At 44.5% G+C, this 19,827-nt stretch overlaps 1 protein-coding gene across 5 annotated transcripts in view; it reads right to left on the bottom strand.

Annotated features, from left to right (window-relative positions):
* The window catches only part of SMARCAL1 (SWI/SNF related, matrix associated, actin dependent regulator of chromatin, subfamily a like 1), a 54,151-nt gene extending 50,366 nt beyond the window's left edge, over positions 1 to 3,785 (bottom strand). The window contains exons 1-4 of one of the 5 annotated variants that reach the window (XM_015539240.2): positions 3,589 to 3,785; positions 2,349 to 2,385; positions 1,041 to 1,916; positions 227 to 277 (exon numbers count right to left, since the gene is read on the bottom strand). In XM_015539240.2, coding sequence (XP_015394726.2) covers positions 227 to 277; positions 1,041 to 1,857 — 868 coding nt within the window. In that variant the 5' untranslated portion in view covers positions 1,858 to 1,916; positions 2,349 to 2,385; positions 3,589 to 3,785. The other 4 variants (XM_007086108.3, XM_007086107.3, XM_042995298.1 and 1 more) reach the window with 4 other exon arrangements.
* Between the last annotated feature and the right edge of the window lie 16,042 nt (positions 3,786 to 19,827).

The following is a 19,827-nucleotide window of genomic DNA, read 5'->3' as shown; positions in this document are numbered from 1 at the left end:
GTATAGGAAGCTTAGAAAAACCTGCTGTGTAGCAGCTCCTTTAAATGCTAGCTTTTGTTCATATGGGGACCTTCACCCGAGGCTGGCCGTTAAGTGAGAAGGCAGAAGAACACTGCGGGAGTGTCCTAAATGCCATCTGGACCATGAGGTGGACCACATCTGCTGCTCTGGGAGCTGTTTAGTGCCAGTCTCTCCCTGCATGCCAGGCAATGACACGCCCACTTACTTAGGGCACTGTAGTCGGTCATGCTGAAGTTCCACATCTTGGTGGCAGGATCTGAAAGGAAACAGAAGTACTTGATTTGCTCACAAGGACGTTGATGACTGTCGTTATAAGTTGTACTTAGACATTCAGTAAAAGTTTGCTTAACGAATGAATGAGTACTGAGTTCAAAACAGTTGAGTGAGAGCCCCGACCGATGTACAAAATCCCTGCAGAGGACCAAAAGCAAACACAAGCACGGACAGTGTTTCTACTCTCTATAGAGGAACTCAAGTCAGGCCCTGGCACGTTATGGCCTCACCTAAGAGGGAGAAGGACAGAGGTGGAACTAGAAGCCAAGTTCTCCGAGACCCAGTAGAGTCAGGCAGAGCACAGTGAGAAGGAGCATGCTCTCTGGGCTGCTGCAGCACCAACCACATCCCGGCTCTGCCCTTCCAGAAGAACCAGTGCCAGCATGTTACTTCCCCTTACTGAGCCAGTTCTATGGCCTTTAAAATGGAAATAACATTCATCTATCGCAAAAAATGGTTGTTATGCTTAAGTGCTACAGCACAAATAAAGTACCCAGCAGGGGACCTGGCCTCTCAGTGAATATTCATCCATTCTCCATACGGCCCTGTGGCAGCCCCCAAGTTTGACAGCTGTTTGGAGGGATGTCTATTACAAAAGGAAACATGAACAAAAACAAAAATTTTTAACAACTGGACGGACAGAATGTGCCAATGCGCTCTCTTCGTATTTATGAGAACCTGTCAGATTAAAAGAGACTCTAAAAATAGGAAAAAACATCAGAAGAACAAGACCGAAGGCTCATTACCGTAACTTCTGCTGGGCAGACTCTTAAAGACTGCAATGAGGTGTGCATTATACCCGATCTTCACCTGGAAACGATCCCCACTCCTTATGCATGCTCCCTGCTGCGAGCTTACTGCTTTGTGGAACGAGGCCCCCGATTTCTGTGAGAGCCTTCCTTCTGGCCTGGCTGTCACGCTCCCTGAACCACAGCGGCTGTCAGAAATGTTCTGCCCCGAGGTGGAGGGCCTCTCTGCCTTGGCGTCTAATCCAGGGTCCCTGTGTGGCTGTCCAAAGGAAGAAGCCGGTGTCTTCTGGAAACTCTTTGCTTTGGCCAAAGGCTCACGAGCTGTGTTAGCAAAGGGTGTGGATTTGGTCTCGTGTGAAGCCTGACCTGACTGATAACACAACAGCTGTTGAGTGGGAGCCCCTGGAGGACTTTTTGCCAAGGGAGGAGACACCCTGGTGGCAGTCATTTGACTCGGTGGGCTGTGGCTCAGGCAGGCTGTGGGCACATCTTCGTGTATCTTCCCGCTCCCCTTTGCCTGCTGTGGAGTGCTTAGATGAAAATGGTGGGGATTAGGAGGTCTTTGGTCACCAGTGGATGAACTGCTGAGATCCTGTTGTTTGAAAAGGACACCATGGCTCACCGGCTTAGGAGGCTCCCTGGGGAGATTGGGGGGCAGACCCTGCTTGGACTGGGAAGAGTTGGCGGCAATGGAGGAGCCGGAGCCTGCGCGCTGATGCTGTTCCGCTAATAATTTCTCAGCTCTACGGGCCAGAGCCTTCTGTCGATTCTCTTCAATTTTTTTCCTCTGCTCCTCTGTGAGAGGCAAGGACATTTTAACAGGGAAATGCTTATGCAAGGATTGTCACTCTTCAATCAGAAACTTGGCAAAAGCTGAGGAAGGAAAAACAATATTGAAATAAACATCAAACATATTGGCCACGCTCCTACCTTTATTTTCACAAGCTTTTGTCCCAGGAAATGCACAAGGAGTACAATCAAGGGATACGTTAAAGTTTCTTTTATAATTAAACACACACACACACACACACACACACACACACACACACAGGGAGAGTGGGTAGCATACACTAAAACAAAGATCCTGACAAAAAAGCAAAAAGCAAGGTAAGATCGAATCCAAAGCTAAAATAGTAATTCTGCTGCAATATTTTTCTCCCTCTCATCTCCCCCAGCCAATGTGAGTTATCAGATCCCAAGGAAGTTATGCAGTGCAACCTAGATCTTTCAGATAATGAAAAGGGTGACATTTCAAACCAGAAGTGATCATGGATTAGACTGACATAGACCAAAACAGCCACATACCATGGTGTGTCACTTGTGAACACAGACTCTGGCCAATCTGGAAGAAATAAAGAAGGAAGGCAGGATTAGCCTCATATAGACTGCACACTAAACTCACCCCCTTGAATTCAATCCTGTCACCCTTCCTGGCAAACCAATCTGCAGGTGGCCAGGTGAAAGCCACAAGTAGCTGGCCCTCGTTAGAGCAACCATGACGCTTGGAAAAATCAGCAAAAAAAAAAAAAAAAAGTAATGCAGGCTCCTTGTACAAACTCAGATGCTACAAAAAGATGTACAGAAAAGAGTAAAATTAGTCTGTAATCTCACCACCCATCAATAAGCACTGTTAGTGGTTTAGAGTAGCTTAGAGTGATTTTCTTCTATTCCTATCCGTAGATGCATGCCACATATTCAGGAGAAACATTTATGTATTACAGAAAAGGATCATTACATACACTGTTTCGTGTCCTGGTTTTCTTTTTCAATTTATTTACTTGGACATTTTTCTATGAACAATACAATCTTTTACAGTATTCTAGAACCAAGGAGCTGGACACCAATTTCTCTGGCTTGGTTCAGACCAGACCTCCATCCACGAGTGTTTACAATGACGACCTGAGGATGGAATCCAGCAGCGCCGTTCCGCCTCTGAAGGGGTTTAAAGCTTTCCTTGCTGCTAAGACTCTCCTGGGCACAGCTCTGCATCACACGGAGTTTCCATGGTACCCCCCCAAGACCTTTCACTTCCTCTAACCACCAGCAGTTAGGAAGGATATGGCAAAGGCTTTGTTCCCAGGTCAGAGCTGAAGCCCTCAGGCTCCCTGGGTAACACGCTCCTAACTTTCCAACCAGGGCTCTCCTGCACCCCCAAGATCTCCAGGCCCAAGCCGGGTGCGCTGACTGCCTTCACTAGCCACGGGAGGCGAGGCCAGGGGACGAAGAAAACCCACTAAACAGCCCCCAAGTCCTGAAGCCATCCCCACCCTCCCACACTCACACCCCGCCGCCCCTCGGCTGGGGCCCCCTGCTCCACCCCATTCTGTGGGCGCGCCTCCCGCCCCCGGGCAATAACAGAGCGCCACGCCCCACTCCCACCCCTATTATCTCCACTTGGATCTACCCTTCCCCGTGGCCGACCCCCTCTTCCAGGCTGGCATTTGGTCTCGTCCGCCTTCTCACCCGTAGAGGCACTGGACACGAGCCACGTTTGAGGCCTCCCCGAACCCAGGGGTTTCTCCAGATCCCTCTCGAGCTAGATTACCCTTCCCGGTGGGCGGCTAAGAGCGGGTATTCCAGCGCCGCCAGTTCGCCCACCTTACTGCCGCGCTTGGGCCTGGAGGGTGAGGGGTCACCGCAGAACTTCGCTTCCCAGCAGGCAACGCGGCCGCAGTTACGCTTCATAAAGTGGGAGTGATGAAGTGGGTGATGGGGACCGGTGCCGCAAGGTCTTCCGGGACCTGTAGTTTGGGCCACGAGCCTGGCGGGAATTAGAGGACACGCACCGACGTGGGCGGGGCGGGACTGGAGCGATGCAGCCTGGGAATTGTAGTCCTCCGTTCCCACAAAGGTTTAGCCAAACACCAGGTCTTAAAGTTTCCAAAACGAGAACTTTCCGAAACTAGAAGTTCCCAAAACTAGAGTCTCGCGGTCTCAGCTTGTCTCCAGGGGAATCCCAGACAGCGGATTGATTTGGTAGCTCTTAATAAAAAGTATCCCCTGGAGCATCCATTCTAGGTGTCGATAACCTCGGAATTTAACCCCCGCCCTTTGTTCCAACTCCTACCTGACCTTCAGAGACTAAAGAGAATTGGCATCGTGGTCATCATCATTGTCTTCATCGGTTGTTGTGCTGGGCATTTAATGTGAATTATCTTATTTAACCTCCACGATGACCTAATGGAACATGTGTTATTCGTATCTCTACTCTATAGATGGGAAAACTGAGACAGCTATTAGCTTTTCAAGGCTTTGTTAGACTATTTGTGATTCTGAATCCGAAGTCCCCGTTCTTCAGGGAAAATCTCTAAACCATCTGACACTCTCAGAGTCAGTTTGCTCCATTTCTGAGCATCAGTACCCCTCTCCTTACACGATCAACTCAGTTATTACATATTGATGGTAATATTTCTCTCAGTATACACAAAGGTTTCTATTCTGTTTTCAAACATGGCTCACTTAAAAACAAAGAGGTAGATCTCTACTTAAGGATTTGGAAAAATGGCCAAGATATAATGTTAAGAAAAACAAAGCACAGCAGTGTGTATAGATTGATCCGTTAAAAAAGGAAGAAGAGGGAAAGAAAAAGCCTTACCTCTAAATGCATGTAAACTCATTTAAAAAGGTTTAGAAAGGAAACCCCAAAACTCACCAAACTGCTCAGGACCAGAATAGGATGGAACACACTTTTCTTTTTAATCTATATATTTTTCTGAATTATTTGGATTTTCTTATAATAATACTATAGAACTTGTGTGACTTTTGAAGCACAGAATCAATTTTGAAACATGTAAATCATTTTTTTTTTAACTGACAAAGATATTGGCCTGTCTTAGCCAACTTCAGAGACATTTAGTACCAGAAAGCGTGCAGATCTCACTCTACCTCTTTTATGGCCACACAAGCACAGCAACTGTGTCTCCATTTTCTCATCTGGTATCGAAAACAATATCACCTTGCTAAATCTCCTTGTTGTGGTGAGGATCAAACCAAGACAAGAGAAGTGCTTAGTGAACTGTGAAATCCCAGAACAGATGCCAGATGGATATTGCTATTATTTGAGGTAAATCTTCTTGGTCTTTCATTTCTCTTCACCCAGCAAGAACTTTCTACTATACAGACGAACAGAAATTAGTGAACACCTTTACCTGCCTTCCCTGTCCTCCAACAGAGTCTGTTAATTTGCTAAGAAAGTTGGGTGCTGTGCTTTTCACCGTGTCTGCCCCCTATTTATATAACAGCGAGTTTACTCTGTTGTGCTCACATAAAACCTGTAAAACCACATAGTGCCCTTTGACATGTACTAAGAGGGTATGTGGACCAGTGCAGTTTGGATCCTACATTTCCTGTACATTTGTGGATCTTATCCCCAAAAGTCCCAACCTGGTGGGTCTGGAATTGGATTCGAATTTGCAATTACCTTTTTAGCTCTCACTCACTAAAATTCTAAGAATGCCATATTAAAAATGAGAATTCCCTAAAAAAAAAAAATCGTCTTCAGCAAGTAATATAATCAGATGCCACTTAATATTCACATCTGTTTTGCCAATAGCATCATTTGTTGAGGCTTCGCTATATGCAAGGCTTCCCCCTGCCCCGCCCCCCCCCCCATACTTCTGAAGTTCTTGAGGCATCTTATAGTGAAAGTTCATTCATTAAAGGGTTTAAAGACCTGGAGGAGAGCACATAAGCCAAGAAATGGAGGGAGAAGAGAAGATACTTACAGCAGTTGAGCTCCAGTTGAACTCGGACCTTTCTGGCAGCTAAAGCAAAAAAAAAAGGGGGGGGGGCGGTGCCAGGACCACACAGCTGAAGCTTGCAAACACAGGACAACTAGCCACTGCCAAAGTGATCTCAAGCGTCACCCGGTTGCCTTAGAAACCCGCAAACGAAAGGACAGTGTAGTGAGTATTCTGTAAAGTTAACATTTTTAAATGATTAATAGAATTACATATAATTATAGGTATAATTATAAATATATATGGCTATGTATATAAATGTAAATTATAAATCTAGTTATATAAAAAGAGAGTTTATGTCAGTTTTTAAAAAAAAAAATTTTTTTTAATGTTTATTTATTTTTGAGAGAGCAAGAGACAGAGTGAGAGCCAGGGAGGGCAGAGAGAGAGGGAGCCACAGAATCCGAAGCAAGCTCCAGGCTCTGAGCTATCACACACAGCCTGGCCCAGGCTCGATCTCATGAACCATGAGACCATGACCTGAGCGGAAGTTGGATGCTTAACCGACTGAGCCACCCAGGCGCCCCGGTGTCAGAGTTTTTCATGTTTAACTGGTTTTCTTTAGTACAGCAATGATGGTTATAAATACCTTTATTTACCAGAATAAATAAATTGTTTTCCACTCCAAGAAAATCCAATAATGTTTAGTCTGTGAAATCCAAAAACCTGGCAGACACAACAGTGAGGGATGCCAAAGATGTGTAAGATCTATACTGTCTCTGCAAAAGTTTACTGTATCTGGAGGATAGAAAACAAATAGTTAAAATGATCAGATTTGTCAAAGGCCCTAAATATTTGTCTCAAATGTTGCTTAGGACTACTTATACTAAAAAAAGCATTTGTGGTTTATCCGAAATTCAAATGTAACTGGGTGTCTTATACTTTATCGGACAACCATAACAACAGTTCACTCATGTTATTAGTTAGGCTTAGCTGAGCTGCGAGCAAAAATACATTGATATATACGAGATTTACAGATATATTGATATGTTGGATTTTAAAGCTAGAAGGGACTTCAGAGCCTATATAGTTTCCTAGGTGAGGAAATAGAAGCCAGATCAGCCTGGGTGTGTTGTAAAAATGCACCCAGGGAAGTCAGCTTGCCTGATGTCACAGACCAGGCAGAGACCAGGCTGGAACAGGGAATCTCAGTCCCAGTGTGGGGCTCTTTCTAGACACTAATTAAATGGTTGTTGCATGCTTGCCCTTGCCTGATAGTATGTCTGGAAAACTACAACAGATTAAGATCCCTCCCCCTGGAGCTTACATGCTAGTGATGTAGGTGGTGGGCTTCCCACTTCTCTCTGTTTCTGATCCCCCAGAGAGGGCTTGACAGTTCTTTGGGGAGAGAGCTTTTGACAGCCTCTTCAAGGGCATGTCATTGCTCAAGTTAATTACACCTAGAGCGCTGTGATAAGATTCTGGAGCAGATGCAAAACTTTGGATGGAAAAGGAGGCTGTTCCCTCCTCCGGTGCTGCCAGTCGGCAAAGGCATTTACATATCCAAAGCACGGAGGAGCTGTGTGAAGGTTTATAAGCCAAGAAATTCACCTTCCTTAGCGGTTGTTCCGTTCTCATGGACTTAATTGCTCTGAGTCTGACAGTTCAGTTTTTCTCCCTCCTGGGTCTGCCTTTCCCTAGCTCTCCTCTCCCCCCAAACTCTAAATGTATTATAAAGACAGAGAAACTCCAGGATTTTTTTCACACGGTGCGTTCCATACTTTGGTGAGTATTCTCCAAGCATCTTCATTTCTCTGTTTGGTCTTAGTGCCTGTGATTACTTCACAAGCTTCTCTCTCAAATCTGGCACATACTCTGCCCAGCATAGCTTTGTGTACCCTTTGCCAAAAGCATCCCCCCCAACACCCTCATCCAGTTTTTTTAGACCTGTAAAATTTCACTTTTGTGTTCCTCTAAAATCACAAATTTCACTTTATTTATCCATCCATCCATTCATATATTCATATAACAACCATTCGAGGACCTCCTGTGGGCCACATACAGTGCAAAGGGACTGGGATTGCAATAGCGAATAAGAACCGGAAAATGTTACCCTTTTTCCATAAAGCTTACGGTCTATTTGGGGCAGCAGGAAAAAAAAAGAAAAGGAAACAAAAAAATAAAATAAGTGCCTGAAGGACCCACGCAGAAGGTTCACGTAGAGACTGAAGAAGCAGCTATTTCAGAGTGATCAGGGAAGGCCTCCCGAGGGTTGGGGGGCAGGCATTAACCTTGAGACCTGAAGGTGGAGGGGAGCAGCTCTGAGACATCAGAGCAAGGAGGGTTCTGAAGCAGAGGAAAAGGCCAGCGCCACTGCAGGCAGACGAGGAAGGGCTGGGTGTGTTTGCAGAGCTGCATGAATGCCTGTGTGGCTGCAGGGCAGTGTTAGAGGAGTAGAGGGCCGGGAGAGGCAAGTGGGAGAGAGAGCCTCAGGGTCCTGCAGGCCACAATGAGAAGTTCGGATTTTGTTCTGATACCGGTAGGAAGCCACTGAAGGATTCACTCTGGAATGGTGTGATCTGACGTGTGTCTTAAGAAGCTTGCTCCCTGCAGGAGAGAGGAGCGTGCCCTGGAGGAAGGCAAGAGAGCCAGCGAGAAGGGCTTTTTGCAAGCCATGGCAGGGGGCCAGAGAAGAGATGATGCAGGCCTGGCTGGATGCTCATTTTGGAAAGCTGCCTGGAGGGAGACTCCAGCACCATTGCTCCTTCTCAAGGAGCCTGAATGTCTGAGGCCCGCACACACCCACCCTCCTAGCTCCATGGCTCATCTTCCGTTGGCAGTAATAGATGTGAAATTGGCGTAGAAAGTCAGGGTTCTATGTGGAACTCTCTAATGGACTGTTATTTTTTTCTGCAGCTTCCTTGCTGAAGTATGAACTGGAACAATTACATTTTTTCATGATTGTTCGTGGAAAATGGGGGCAAAGAGGAGCTAAGTAGTTTCCTCAAGGATGGAAGTAACACGGGAGCCCAAGCTCCATCTCAGATGTCCTACTTCTTACTCCCCCTTTACTATGCTCCTCCATGGACCCTACAATGAGAGCACAGCCACCTGACTTTGTTCAATATTCTACTCTTGATATAATGTCATCTCTCCCGTGGGAAATTGCTCACGTGGTGACGCCCCATTTGTTTCTACAGATGTGCAAATTTCACAACGGATTGTCATTGGCTTGGTGCAATATCCATGAGGGCCACAGGGGGGCGAATAATAGTGTCTGAAAGCTGGCCGGCCATGTCACTATGACCTGTCCCCTCTGTCTGGGTCCCTCTTTATACCTCTTAGTTCTCCGTGTTTATATGTGTCTTCTTATGTCTTTCCTTTTCGTTTTATATTATACTTATTTACTTTTAATTCTTCTCTTTTTTATTTCTGCTTCTCTGACCCCTTATCCAGACTGCCCACATCACGGAACAAAAGCTTATTTTTATTTGTTGTATGTGTTGGATTGCTTCCTGGCTTTCAGCTCTCAAAGATGTAAGTGAAGCACTTTCTACTTCTCTCCCCTAGCCTTCCTCCACTCTCATTTGTTTCAGTTTTACTTTTGTGGTCATCAATTGCCTCCTCTCCTTCAATGGAAAAAGGAGGGGACACATCATGACCCAAATAAAACTTCACACAAATAAAAGGTCATTCAACTGTTAAGGAAGTTCAAGAGTAGGGGAAAATTTAAGTGGCCTTGGGGGCTGCATCCTGTATCCATTGTAACCAAGAAGGCTTCCTTCCCTTAATCCAGTATTTCAGTTTTTACAGTCAGAAGATTCTCTCAAGCATCCTCTCCAAATTCTCCGCAAGTTCAGATTTGTTCTGTTGGCAGGAGAAAGACAAATGGAGGGAGCTGCTAGCTATCTTATGTTCTGTTTGGGCCTGAGGGGCTTGTGACCATTCCCTTCCAAGCTGCAAGCTGCAAGTTCAGGCATCAGGGTAGTGAGGACAGGGTGGGGGGGAAGGGGCGGTGTGGGGGGTGGGGGTGGGGGAGGGGTTGGCCATCTGCTGCAAACAGAACCATCTACATCTGCATCAATGACCCCCCTTCCCCCCACCGCACAGACCAAATCCAAGAGAAGGAACAGTCCCATTCATCATAGGGGTGAATTACCCTAATTGAGTGGTTAAGAGAATGAATGCTTTCTAGGTAGTTTACAGTAAGGACCTCCTACTTCTGGATGCAATAAGAGAAAACCACTGGCCATCAGATCCATTTGGGAAAGAGCATTAGCATCCAGTCCACTCACCTCCTTGGTCCTCCAGCACTTGTTTCCAGGAAATCAGCTCTCTCTTGGCAATCAGTTCAATATTATTCTAGGTTTTTTTTTGTTGTTTTTTTTTTTTCTCTCTTGTAAGCTTCTGAAAGATCAGGGACTCTCTTCTTAACCCTCCTTGTATAGCAAATGATGTGTCGTCTAGTATGCATTCCACGCTCAAAGCTTTTAGACCTTGGGCACAAACCTCTGCTTCTAAATGATGAAAGTAAACCCCCCTTCCATTCTACAGGCAGCTCCAGAATTCCTTCTCTGTGCCCCCTCCAGCTTGTTACGAGCACATCCTTCTCTGCTTGTAAATAAATGAAACTTAGTTATTTGCTCTTCAAAAAAATTAAAAGTCCTGTTTCACGCTGCCAGTTGGAGAGATGGCATTTTAAAATATTAATCAAAATAACTATATACTTTTTGAATAGCCAATACAATTGCATGATTCAAACTCAATACACATGCAAGAGTACCCACGGAGAAATGTTTTTCTTCTGGTGGGAGGCAGATTTAATGTGAAACTATGTAAGCTTCAGCTTCAGGGACCCTCATCTGCATAGGCCTCTTCTAAGGTCCTGTAGCTAATTTTGTATTCATGATCCTGTATTATTTTTTCTTTAAAGGGTTCCCTGTCCCCCAAAGTGTATGAGCTTCAGTGCCTCCAAAACTTGCCCCCTTTCCTGTCTCTTAGCCATCTCATTCCCTTCCTAATGGCATCAGCAGTTTCTTGCATATTTTTCTGGTTATACTTTATGCACATTTAAGTTAAAAACATATTTATCCCCCCTTCCTTTCATATACATGGTAACATGCTATATACACTGTTCTACACTTTGCTTATTGCATTTGTTTTGAAGTCAGTTAATTTCTTTGTATTTTGGTTTCCTCCTCTTATAAAATGGAAATAATTGTAGCCATCCCAGAGACTTCCAGCCAGGATTAAATGAGAATGTAAAGCACTTAGCCCATTTCCTGGGACACAGTAAATGGTCAATGGGAGCAAGTTATGAATCTATTGTTACTATTTAAAATACACTATAAAGCTACAATAATGGAAACAGTGTGGTACTGATAACATAGTAACAGGCAGATGATCTGTGACTTCCTATTATTTGTGTGCAAGATGCCTGTTGTCTGTGGGTGGAAAACAAGCACTGAAAGGAAAGTTTGTCCCAAGGAGCTTAAAGTCTAGAGGAAGGGAGAAGCTGGGTGTCAAAAAATGCAATACAAAAAGAACAAACTGCTGCAGGGACCAGTGAGGAGATCATTTACCTGGTGGGCTCCTAGTGCAGAGCCAAGAAGGCTAAGGAAGCAGTGTTGTCTCAACTGGTCTTTGAAGAAGTAGTAGGGATTTGACATCCAGAAATAAGGGAAAAAATAGTAGTTACAAGGATGACCCAATCCTACAAAATCACAAAGGCTGAGCAAAGTTTGGTTGATTAAATGAAATATGTTTAAAAGAGAGAGTTACTGAGTGACAGGTTGTTTTCTGGAATGACATGACCTTTGGGGTCCTTTGAACAAGTCTGAGCCAATAAGGGAGGGACAGGAGTCCCTCAGTGGGGGTGTTAATGTAGGCTTTGATTGCATTTGACATCTCAATCTAACTCCCAACTACAATTTAAGTGGTGATGAGGGGAGGGGGGTAGTACCAATATTAACTACACCAGTCCCTCACGAACAAACTCAAAGTCTGAATCTTTAGCTAACACTTTATCAATACCATGCTAATTACAGACGAGGCTTTGAAAATATGCTGCTGCATGCTAATTGCCATGATTTTTTTAGTCACAAGGACTTACACAGTGTCACTGCATGGATGAAATAGGGGGTTTATTAAATAGTATCATCTGATTGCAACTACCGATCTTGACAATGCCCAGAACAATGGGCACCCTTAGCCCTCCTCCCACCACTGCCCCTGTGTATCAAGGGTGTAAGTAACACTACATATGCAGAATGGTCCATAGGCCATCTAACCACTCCCCAAGGCCCGATAGGGCTTTGGGGACTTGAGTGCCAAAGTATGTGTTAGATAAAACACTCTATTCCAGAAGTTCAAAAGCCCTGTGGCTACCTCAGCTTCCAGCCCAACACAGCAAAGACGAAGCAGTTCCTCACTGCCCTGTGATTAGATCAACTATATTTGAGACCTAAAGAGGATCCCTTGAAGCTGGCCCACCAGCATGTTTAGGGTGGGTTTCTCTTGTCCATCTGGCACCTCTTTATCCAGCTCCTTCTCCTCCACATCTAGCTTTCCCTTGCCCCCCCAAACCTCACCCAAGCAGTGTGCCCTCTAGTGTGATCAGCAGGTCATTTAGGGAAAAGCCTCTTAATTAAGAGGAGAGCAACAGATTATTAAATCAGAGTCATTTATTACCCTGCCATCTGGCCAGAACTCCCAGCCCCTCTTTTCCTCTAAGCCTGCACAGGAATGAAAAGGGATAAAGAGAAAGAACAGACAGGCGCCTGGGTGGCTCAGTCCATTAAGCATCCAACTTAGGCTCAGGTCATGATCTCACAGTCCAGGTGTTCGAGCCCCGCCTGGGGCTCTATGCTGACAGCTCAGAGCCTGGAGCCTGCTTCGGATTCCGTGTCTCCCCCTCTCTCTGCCCCTCCCTCACTCACCCTCTTTCTCTCTCTTTCTCAAAAATAAATAAACATTTAAAAAGAGAGAGAGAATGATGAGAGAGAGAAGGCCTGTCTCTGCCTGAACTTGGAAACGACTGCTCAGCCCTTCCTGAAAGAATTGAGGGTTCTAGGAGAACTTCTCAGGGTCTTTGCCATACTGTGGAAACTGGGTCTCAGTTTCCCCACCTGTAAAACTGAGGGCAATAATGCCTGTGTCAATGCTTAGGAGATGCCTGGCACAATGGAGGCACAGTGGAGGCACCTGGGAAGTAGAAGTTGACTCTAGAGCCTGTGCCTTAGGGTTTCGTTATAAAGGTAGGTGGGTGGTAATGATGGGGGCAGCTGTGGTGGTGGCAATGGGGACAGGAGTGAGGCAACAAAATGTTTCTTCCTCAGTGAGTTCCAGCTGGCTCTCCTCCTGTTGTGACCCACAGGGGCATTCCTTGGCCCCTGAATGTCAGGAAGCTCAGGAGATCCCTGCTCAACTCTTGTCCCAACCCCCTCCACCCTGGATGTCAGGACATCACCCTCAGGGAAATGAAGCTGGAGACTGTGTCTGGTTTGGGCATAACAGAAGGGGCTGACAAACACTTACAGAGAGCCCAGCCCCAGAAGACAATGAAACAGACAAATGGGACAGATCTGAATGGAGGCTAGTACAGGTAGGTATGTTGGAGACTCAGTTCCCACAGACAGCATTGCCACTGGTGATGAGACTTTCCAAAAACAGTGGACAATTCCTGGTGAAGCGCTGAGCAAAATAAAGTGTCATCTTCCTGTGCTTTTCCTGCCAGTTCCATTCTTAGTGTATACTTAGCATACATGAAAAACCATTTTAAAAAGTCTTTTTGTTTACATGGAAAACAACATTGCATTTTAAAGATCAGTTTCCTGCTCTAGGGGCACCTGGGTGGCTCAGTCGGTTAAGTGTCCAACTTCAGTTCAGGTCATGATTTCCCGGTTCACGAGTTTGAGCCCCACATCAGGCTCTGTGATGACAGCTCAGATTCCGTGTGTGTGTGTGTGTGTGTGTGTGTGTGTGTGTGTGTCTCTCTCTGCACCTCCCCTGCTTGCACTCTGTCTCTGTCTCTCTCTCTCTCTCTCAAAAATAAATAAACATTAAAAAAATTTTTTAAGTTGATGTCTGTTAAAGATTCTTTCTTTCTGGGGACAAATGACATATCAGGAGATTAACAGATTGAAGATCTGCTTCCATAGATCGGGTCCCTTGGAAGTCAGAACCAGACAGTTACCAAGTTCTACAACTTAGTTTTATTTAGATAAACCCAACAGAGGGTGTTAGGTGGAACTTGACAAATATTGCAAATATCGGAAATTACAATTTATTTATTTATATTTTAAATGTTTATTTATATTTGACAGAGAAAGAGAGAGAGAGAGCACGCACACAAGCAGGGAAGGGGCAGAGAGAGAGGGAGACAGAGGATCCGAGGCAGGCTCTGCACTGAGGGTGAAGAGCCCCGTGCAGGGCTGAAACTCACAAACCCTGAGATCAGACCTGAGCCGAAGTCAGAGGCTTAACCAACTGAGCCACCCAGGTGCCCCTTAGAAATGATCATTTAAATAGAATAGCTGTGGTAGCCAGCCTCCAAAAAAGCTGCTTGGTATTCACATTCTCATATTGAATGGGTCTGGTCTTTGTAACCAGTAAAATGTTGCAAAATATTGGGTATGGAATGTACCTCCCAAGGCCAGGTCACAGAAGACCTTGCGGCTGTCACCTGCTCTGTATGGGCTCACTCCCTGGGGTTGTGGGGAGGGATGACCAGTCTCTGTGTCATGAGGACACCCAGGCAGCCCCACATGAAGATGTGCCTATGCTGAGCAGTCCCCAGGCCGGCTGCAGCCTCAGACACTTTGCATTTGTGGGTTTCTCTGCTGGAGTCACTTTTCTTCCACTCAGTGACTTGCTCTCCCACCTCCTTCAAGTCTTGGTTCAAAACTTACCTTCTCAGTGAAACCTAGCCCGGACACTGTATTTAAAATTAAAACTCTTTCCCTCTGGCAATACCTTCTCCCTCCCCTTTATTTTTTTCCATAACCCTCATCACCACTTATGGTTTATTGATCCATCTTCCTTATCTTTAGCTCCACAAGGAGAAGGATTCTTGTGTGCTTGCATCCTTAGGGTCTAGAGCAGTGCCTAGCCCACAAGGAGTTTTCAATAACTATGTGTTAAGTGAACGCATAAATGGTTTAATCTAGTTTATTTAAAATGAAACACATTATATGGGTTCCTTGTAGAAAAATTAGAAACTATGATAAGCCTTAAGAATGAATAAGGACTACCATCTGGAAATACCTAGTGCTGGCATTCACTGTGGATCCATCCTGATTGTTCTCTTCAATGCCTTCTAAGCTGTAAGCAGTTAAATCCACTCTGGTTGGCCCAAACACAGGAGTATTTATCAAAGTCTGCAGTGGACTCCAGAGAAACCTACAGGGCACAAAGTATCTCTGGACCTCAAGGGAACTAAACTCCAACAGACACCAAAGCTGCTCTCTCTGGCTCCAAGGGGCCTTATGACCTCCTTCCCAGGGCATCTCTGCTTCATCTGTCCCCCTGCTTCAATCTTCTGTCTCCAAAGACCACTCTCCTTCACCCACTCATTAGTTCACATGTGGTCCTCTGTCTGTTCTGGGGCTTCTATGATTTTTCCGTCTCACTGGCTCAATCTTTCATTGTCCCAATTCCACGTGCCAAGAAAACTCTCCCAGCTTAGGTCAGGAACCTTCATCTGGTAGACAGGGTGGCAAATCTCTATTAGTTTCCTAGGGCTGCCATAACAAAGTACCATACACTGGGTGGCCTAACCAACAGAAATTCCTTGTCTCATGGTTCTGCAGGCCAGAAGTCCAAGGTCAAGATATTAGTAAAGTTGGTTCCTTCTGAGGGCTTTGATGGATGATTTGTACCATGCCTCTTCCCTAACTTCTCGTGGTTTGCTGGGATCTTTGGCATTCCTTGACTTCTGCTGTATCACCCCCATCTCAGCCTTCATTTTCTCACAGCACTCTCCTTGTGAGTTTTTGTTTGTATCCAAATTTCCCCTTCCATGAGAACACAGTCCTATTGGATTAGGGTCCACCTTAATGACCTCATCTGAATTTGGTCATCTCCAAAGATTCTATTTCCAAATAAGGTCATATTCACAGATACTGGAGCTTAGGACTTCGATATCTTTGGAGAAAACACAATTCAACCCATGATAGTCATATTGAGAGCGTATATTTGCATCTTCAAATGGCTGTGGTGGAAGCAATAACATTTGTCTGGTGCCAATGTTGTTTTCTATGTAAATATATTTTTTTATTGCAAAAGTGGAATCATACTGCACATTTTCCCTTCAACAATATATTGTGAAAATGTTCTCATGTCAATAGCATATTTTACCTTGTTTTCAATGGCGGCATAGAATTACACTGTGCAAACATATCATAATTTATTTAAGTGATCTCTTATTGTTAGATTTCTTCCAATTTTTTTGTTATTTTGTACAGTACTGCAATGAATATCTTTATTGCTAAATCTTTGTGCACACTGATAATTATTTCCTTAGGGTAAATTCCTGGAAGCAGAATTAGTGGTTCAAAGAATGTGACATGTTAAAAGCTTTTGATATATTTTATCAAGTTGATTTTCAGGAAGTCTGTTAAGAATTTCTGTTGCCCCACCATCTTTACCAGTATCCAGTCAAATATTTTTGGTCAGCCAAAGTCAACGAGATTATAAAATATCTTATAATTGGTTTAATTTCTATTTTTTGACTGAGATTGAAGTGTTTCCACATGTTTATTGGTCATATGCATTTCCTGTTTTGGGGAATTGTCTATGAATTTACTTTACCTAATTTTCTATTAGATTTATTTGTTCTTATTTATTTGTATTAGTCTTCTACCTTAGAAACGTTAACCTATTTTATGTTGTAGCTATTGTTTTACAGCTTGAGTTTTATTTTCTGTTTTGTTTATAGTGCTTCTGAAATACAAAAGTTTGAACTCTATCAAAATTGGTGTCTCTGGTTTCTTATCCTCTTATGCTTAGGGTTTTCCTATCCATAGAGGGGACAAACAATCATGTATATTTCCTTTTATTTTGTTCCCCCAATGGTTTCTATGTTTACATTAAAAATGTTGATCTGGGACACCAGGGTGGCTAAGTTGGTTGAACATCTGACTCTTGAATTCAGCTCAGGTCATGATCCTAGGGTCATGGGATTGAGCCCCATGTCAGGCTCTGCACTGAATGTAGAGCCTGCTCGAGATTCTCTCTCTTTCCCTCTATTCCTCTCCCCTGCTCTCTCTCTCTAAAATAAATAAATAAATAAATAAATAAATAAATAAATAAATAAATAAGTAAAGTTGATCTGTATGCTCTCAGTACTTCTGGTAGACTGAATATGGCTGCATATCCTTTGCTCTTACCTCTAGGAATTGGAGTCTAATTCTTTTCCTCTTGAATCAGGCTTTAGTGACTTGATTGACCACAGAATATGGTAGAACTGATGTCCTGGGATTTTGGAAGCAAGGTTATCCCCTTGCTGCACAGGCTCATAAAATCCCGAGTCTCCGAGTAAGAAGTCTGACTACCTTAAAAGCCACCTTGCTGGAGACGTGATGTGTAAGCACTTGACCATCCCAGCTGAGCCCAGAATTCTAGCCATTTGCACCAGGGCAAACTCAATATCACCGAATAACCTCTTTCAACACTAAATGGAGCAAAGGAAACACCCAGCCAAGCCCTGCCCACGTTCTTGACCTATAAACTCATGAGATATAACATATACAGTTGTTTTTTAACCCAGTATGTTGTAGGGCAGTTTGTTATGCAAAAGTAGATAGCTGGAACATTACCTCTTACCTAGAGTATTATTACAAAATGTGTGATATGTAAGAAGCATTAGGGAAAGAGCTGCAGGGAAATGAGAGTCAAGAGCTTCAACAAGGGTTATTTTCATCAATTGGTAATGACTGAAGATCTTAAAAGTAGCAAGGTTTACAGATGCCACGTATTTTGAGGCAGAAAAAAAGGCAAATCAATCCCAACTTGAGCATATTTTGAGAAAAAGCTTTCCTTAAATAATTAAAATCTGTGGAACATTTTTAATGTACTATACACAGCGCTAAGTTCTTGACACAGATTTTTTTTTCATTTAATCCTCAATGGACTCCCTGTGAGTAGCGGCCAGTTATTGTCCCCATTTTATAGACAAGGAAATGAGGCTTCTAGAGGTTCAGTAATATACCTATGGTCACAGAGCTGGAACTAGGATTTAAATCCTTGTGTCTGAGTCAGGACGCTTGGCCACAGGGCTGACATCATTTCCAGGGTAGTGCTCTGATATCAACTTGCAGAGAGAGACGCTTTGCAGAGGGACAGTTCTGGACATCAGATCCCATCAGATTCTCTACCCCCTATATCCTACCATATAGATGTTCCTAAGTCTGTAAAATCAGAGAGATGAGCCAGATATCCTCCAACCTTTTTTCCAGATCTTACAAACCTGTGGTTCCTAAATTAAGCCACCGGCCTGGAAACACGGACAAGGCAAAGGAAAACAAGTGGTGTGGTCCCTCTGAGCCCAGGATTTAGAGTGCCTTTTCTATCCAAGGCCCTCTGTTTCCAGACACCTGCAGGGATGCAGTAAAGTCGCTTAGTCAGGAAGGGCCCTCAGGGAGGGATCATGTCCATTTCATCCCTGTATCTCTAGAGCCTGATACAATGCCAGGCCCCTCAGGAAATGTTTGATACTATAAAAGAAAGTGCAGAAAATTACAGTGTCCTGAGTTGAGACCTAGTCCTATCAGGCCATTCTGAGGACTTCCCAGAGTGCTGCCTTACCCATTGTTCAGGAACAAGTCCATAATATTCTTTCATTCTGCCTTATCTGCAAGCCACTGCCTCAGCCAGTGACTTTCATGACATTCCTATTGGGTACAACTGCCCGTGACTGCCACTGTTGCTACTTCTCTGGCCTCAAGGAAGGGGATGCTGCTCACTGCTCTGCTGCTGGGTCCTAAGCAGGTGTCAGCTGCTCCCTTCAGCTATGACAGCATCACTGAGACCAGGTAATATATCTTAAGGAGATTTTCTTCAAGTCCAGGGTTAATGAAAGGAAATTATGAAAACTGAGAATTATCAAAAACTCTGGCTCCCATATCAGGCTCATCCTTTAAATCAGTTTCCTTGCTTGGCTCCTGGTTGGCCTCCATTGACAACCTGCCCCAAAATGTACTCACACCAGAAATATCCTGGGGCTGTTCTTGGCCTTGAGGCAGCAGTTGAAGAGATATCTTACTTTGGGGAGAACAAATACGCTATTTTTCTTCCCAACGTAAGTCCTTCCCCCTTATATTCTTATAGCTAACAACTGATTAAGTTCTTGCCAGGATGATCGACAATGGGAGTATCCATCTGCTTCAAGGGCAAGCCATCCCCCACCTCCCCCACCCTGCCACCAGAGTGTGTCCAGCCCAGATAAGACAGAAAATTTGTCTGGCATTAAGCCATTCCTTCAATTGGGTTCTCCAGTCTTACCCACGTGCACCTTATAAATGAATGCACGAATTATCTGATCCAAATCAAGGTACCCACCTTGAGCCCCACCAATCAGCCCTATACCAAGCATCTTCTTAAGTATTCAGAGAGTTTCCCCTTCACACCAGAGCTTATAAATTCTTAGCATAACCCCCAACCCCGTCAACACTGTCCTCCCCTCCTGTGGCCACTGTCTATTCCCCAAGCCCAAGACCATTAATCACTTTGCTACCTGCCAGGCCCTTTCTGTCAGCAACCATTCCCTCTGATCCTTCCTGTCGATCTTTCTCCCTCGCCTCAGCTTCTGACAGAGCAGAGTGGAAGCTCACACCTGTCGAAATGGGGTGGGCAAAATCAATCAGCAGGATTATGAATCTCCTCCACTGCCCCTCCCTGCCCTCCACCATTTCATCCCTCTGCTTCTCAGGAGCATGCCAGGATTTTAAATTTCCTTCTGGGATTGGCCAAAAGGAAGTGATGACAAGAGGAAATGGGAAAGGATTTAGGGGAAAACAAGAACAGCAGTAATTGGAGAGCCCTGCATAACTCTGGAAGCATTCTGATATCTGGCTGCCACAGGCACATGGAAAAGTTCTCCAACTTGG

Source organism: Panthera tigris, chromosome C1 (genome assembly GCF_018350195.1).
Source record: "Panthera tigris isolate Pti1 chromosome C1, P.tigris_Pti1_mat1.1, whole genome shotgun sequence".
NCBI classification, from domain to species: Eukaryota; Metazoa; Chordata; class Mammalia; order Carnivora; family Felidae; genus Panthera; species Panthera tigris.
The sequence above is the reverse complement of the archived record's forward strand: the minus strand, read 5'-3'. Positions and strand labels throughout refer to the sequence as shown.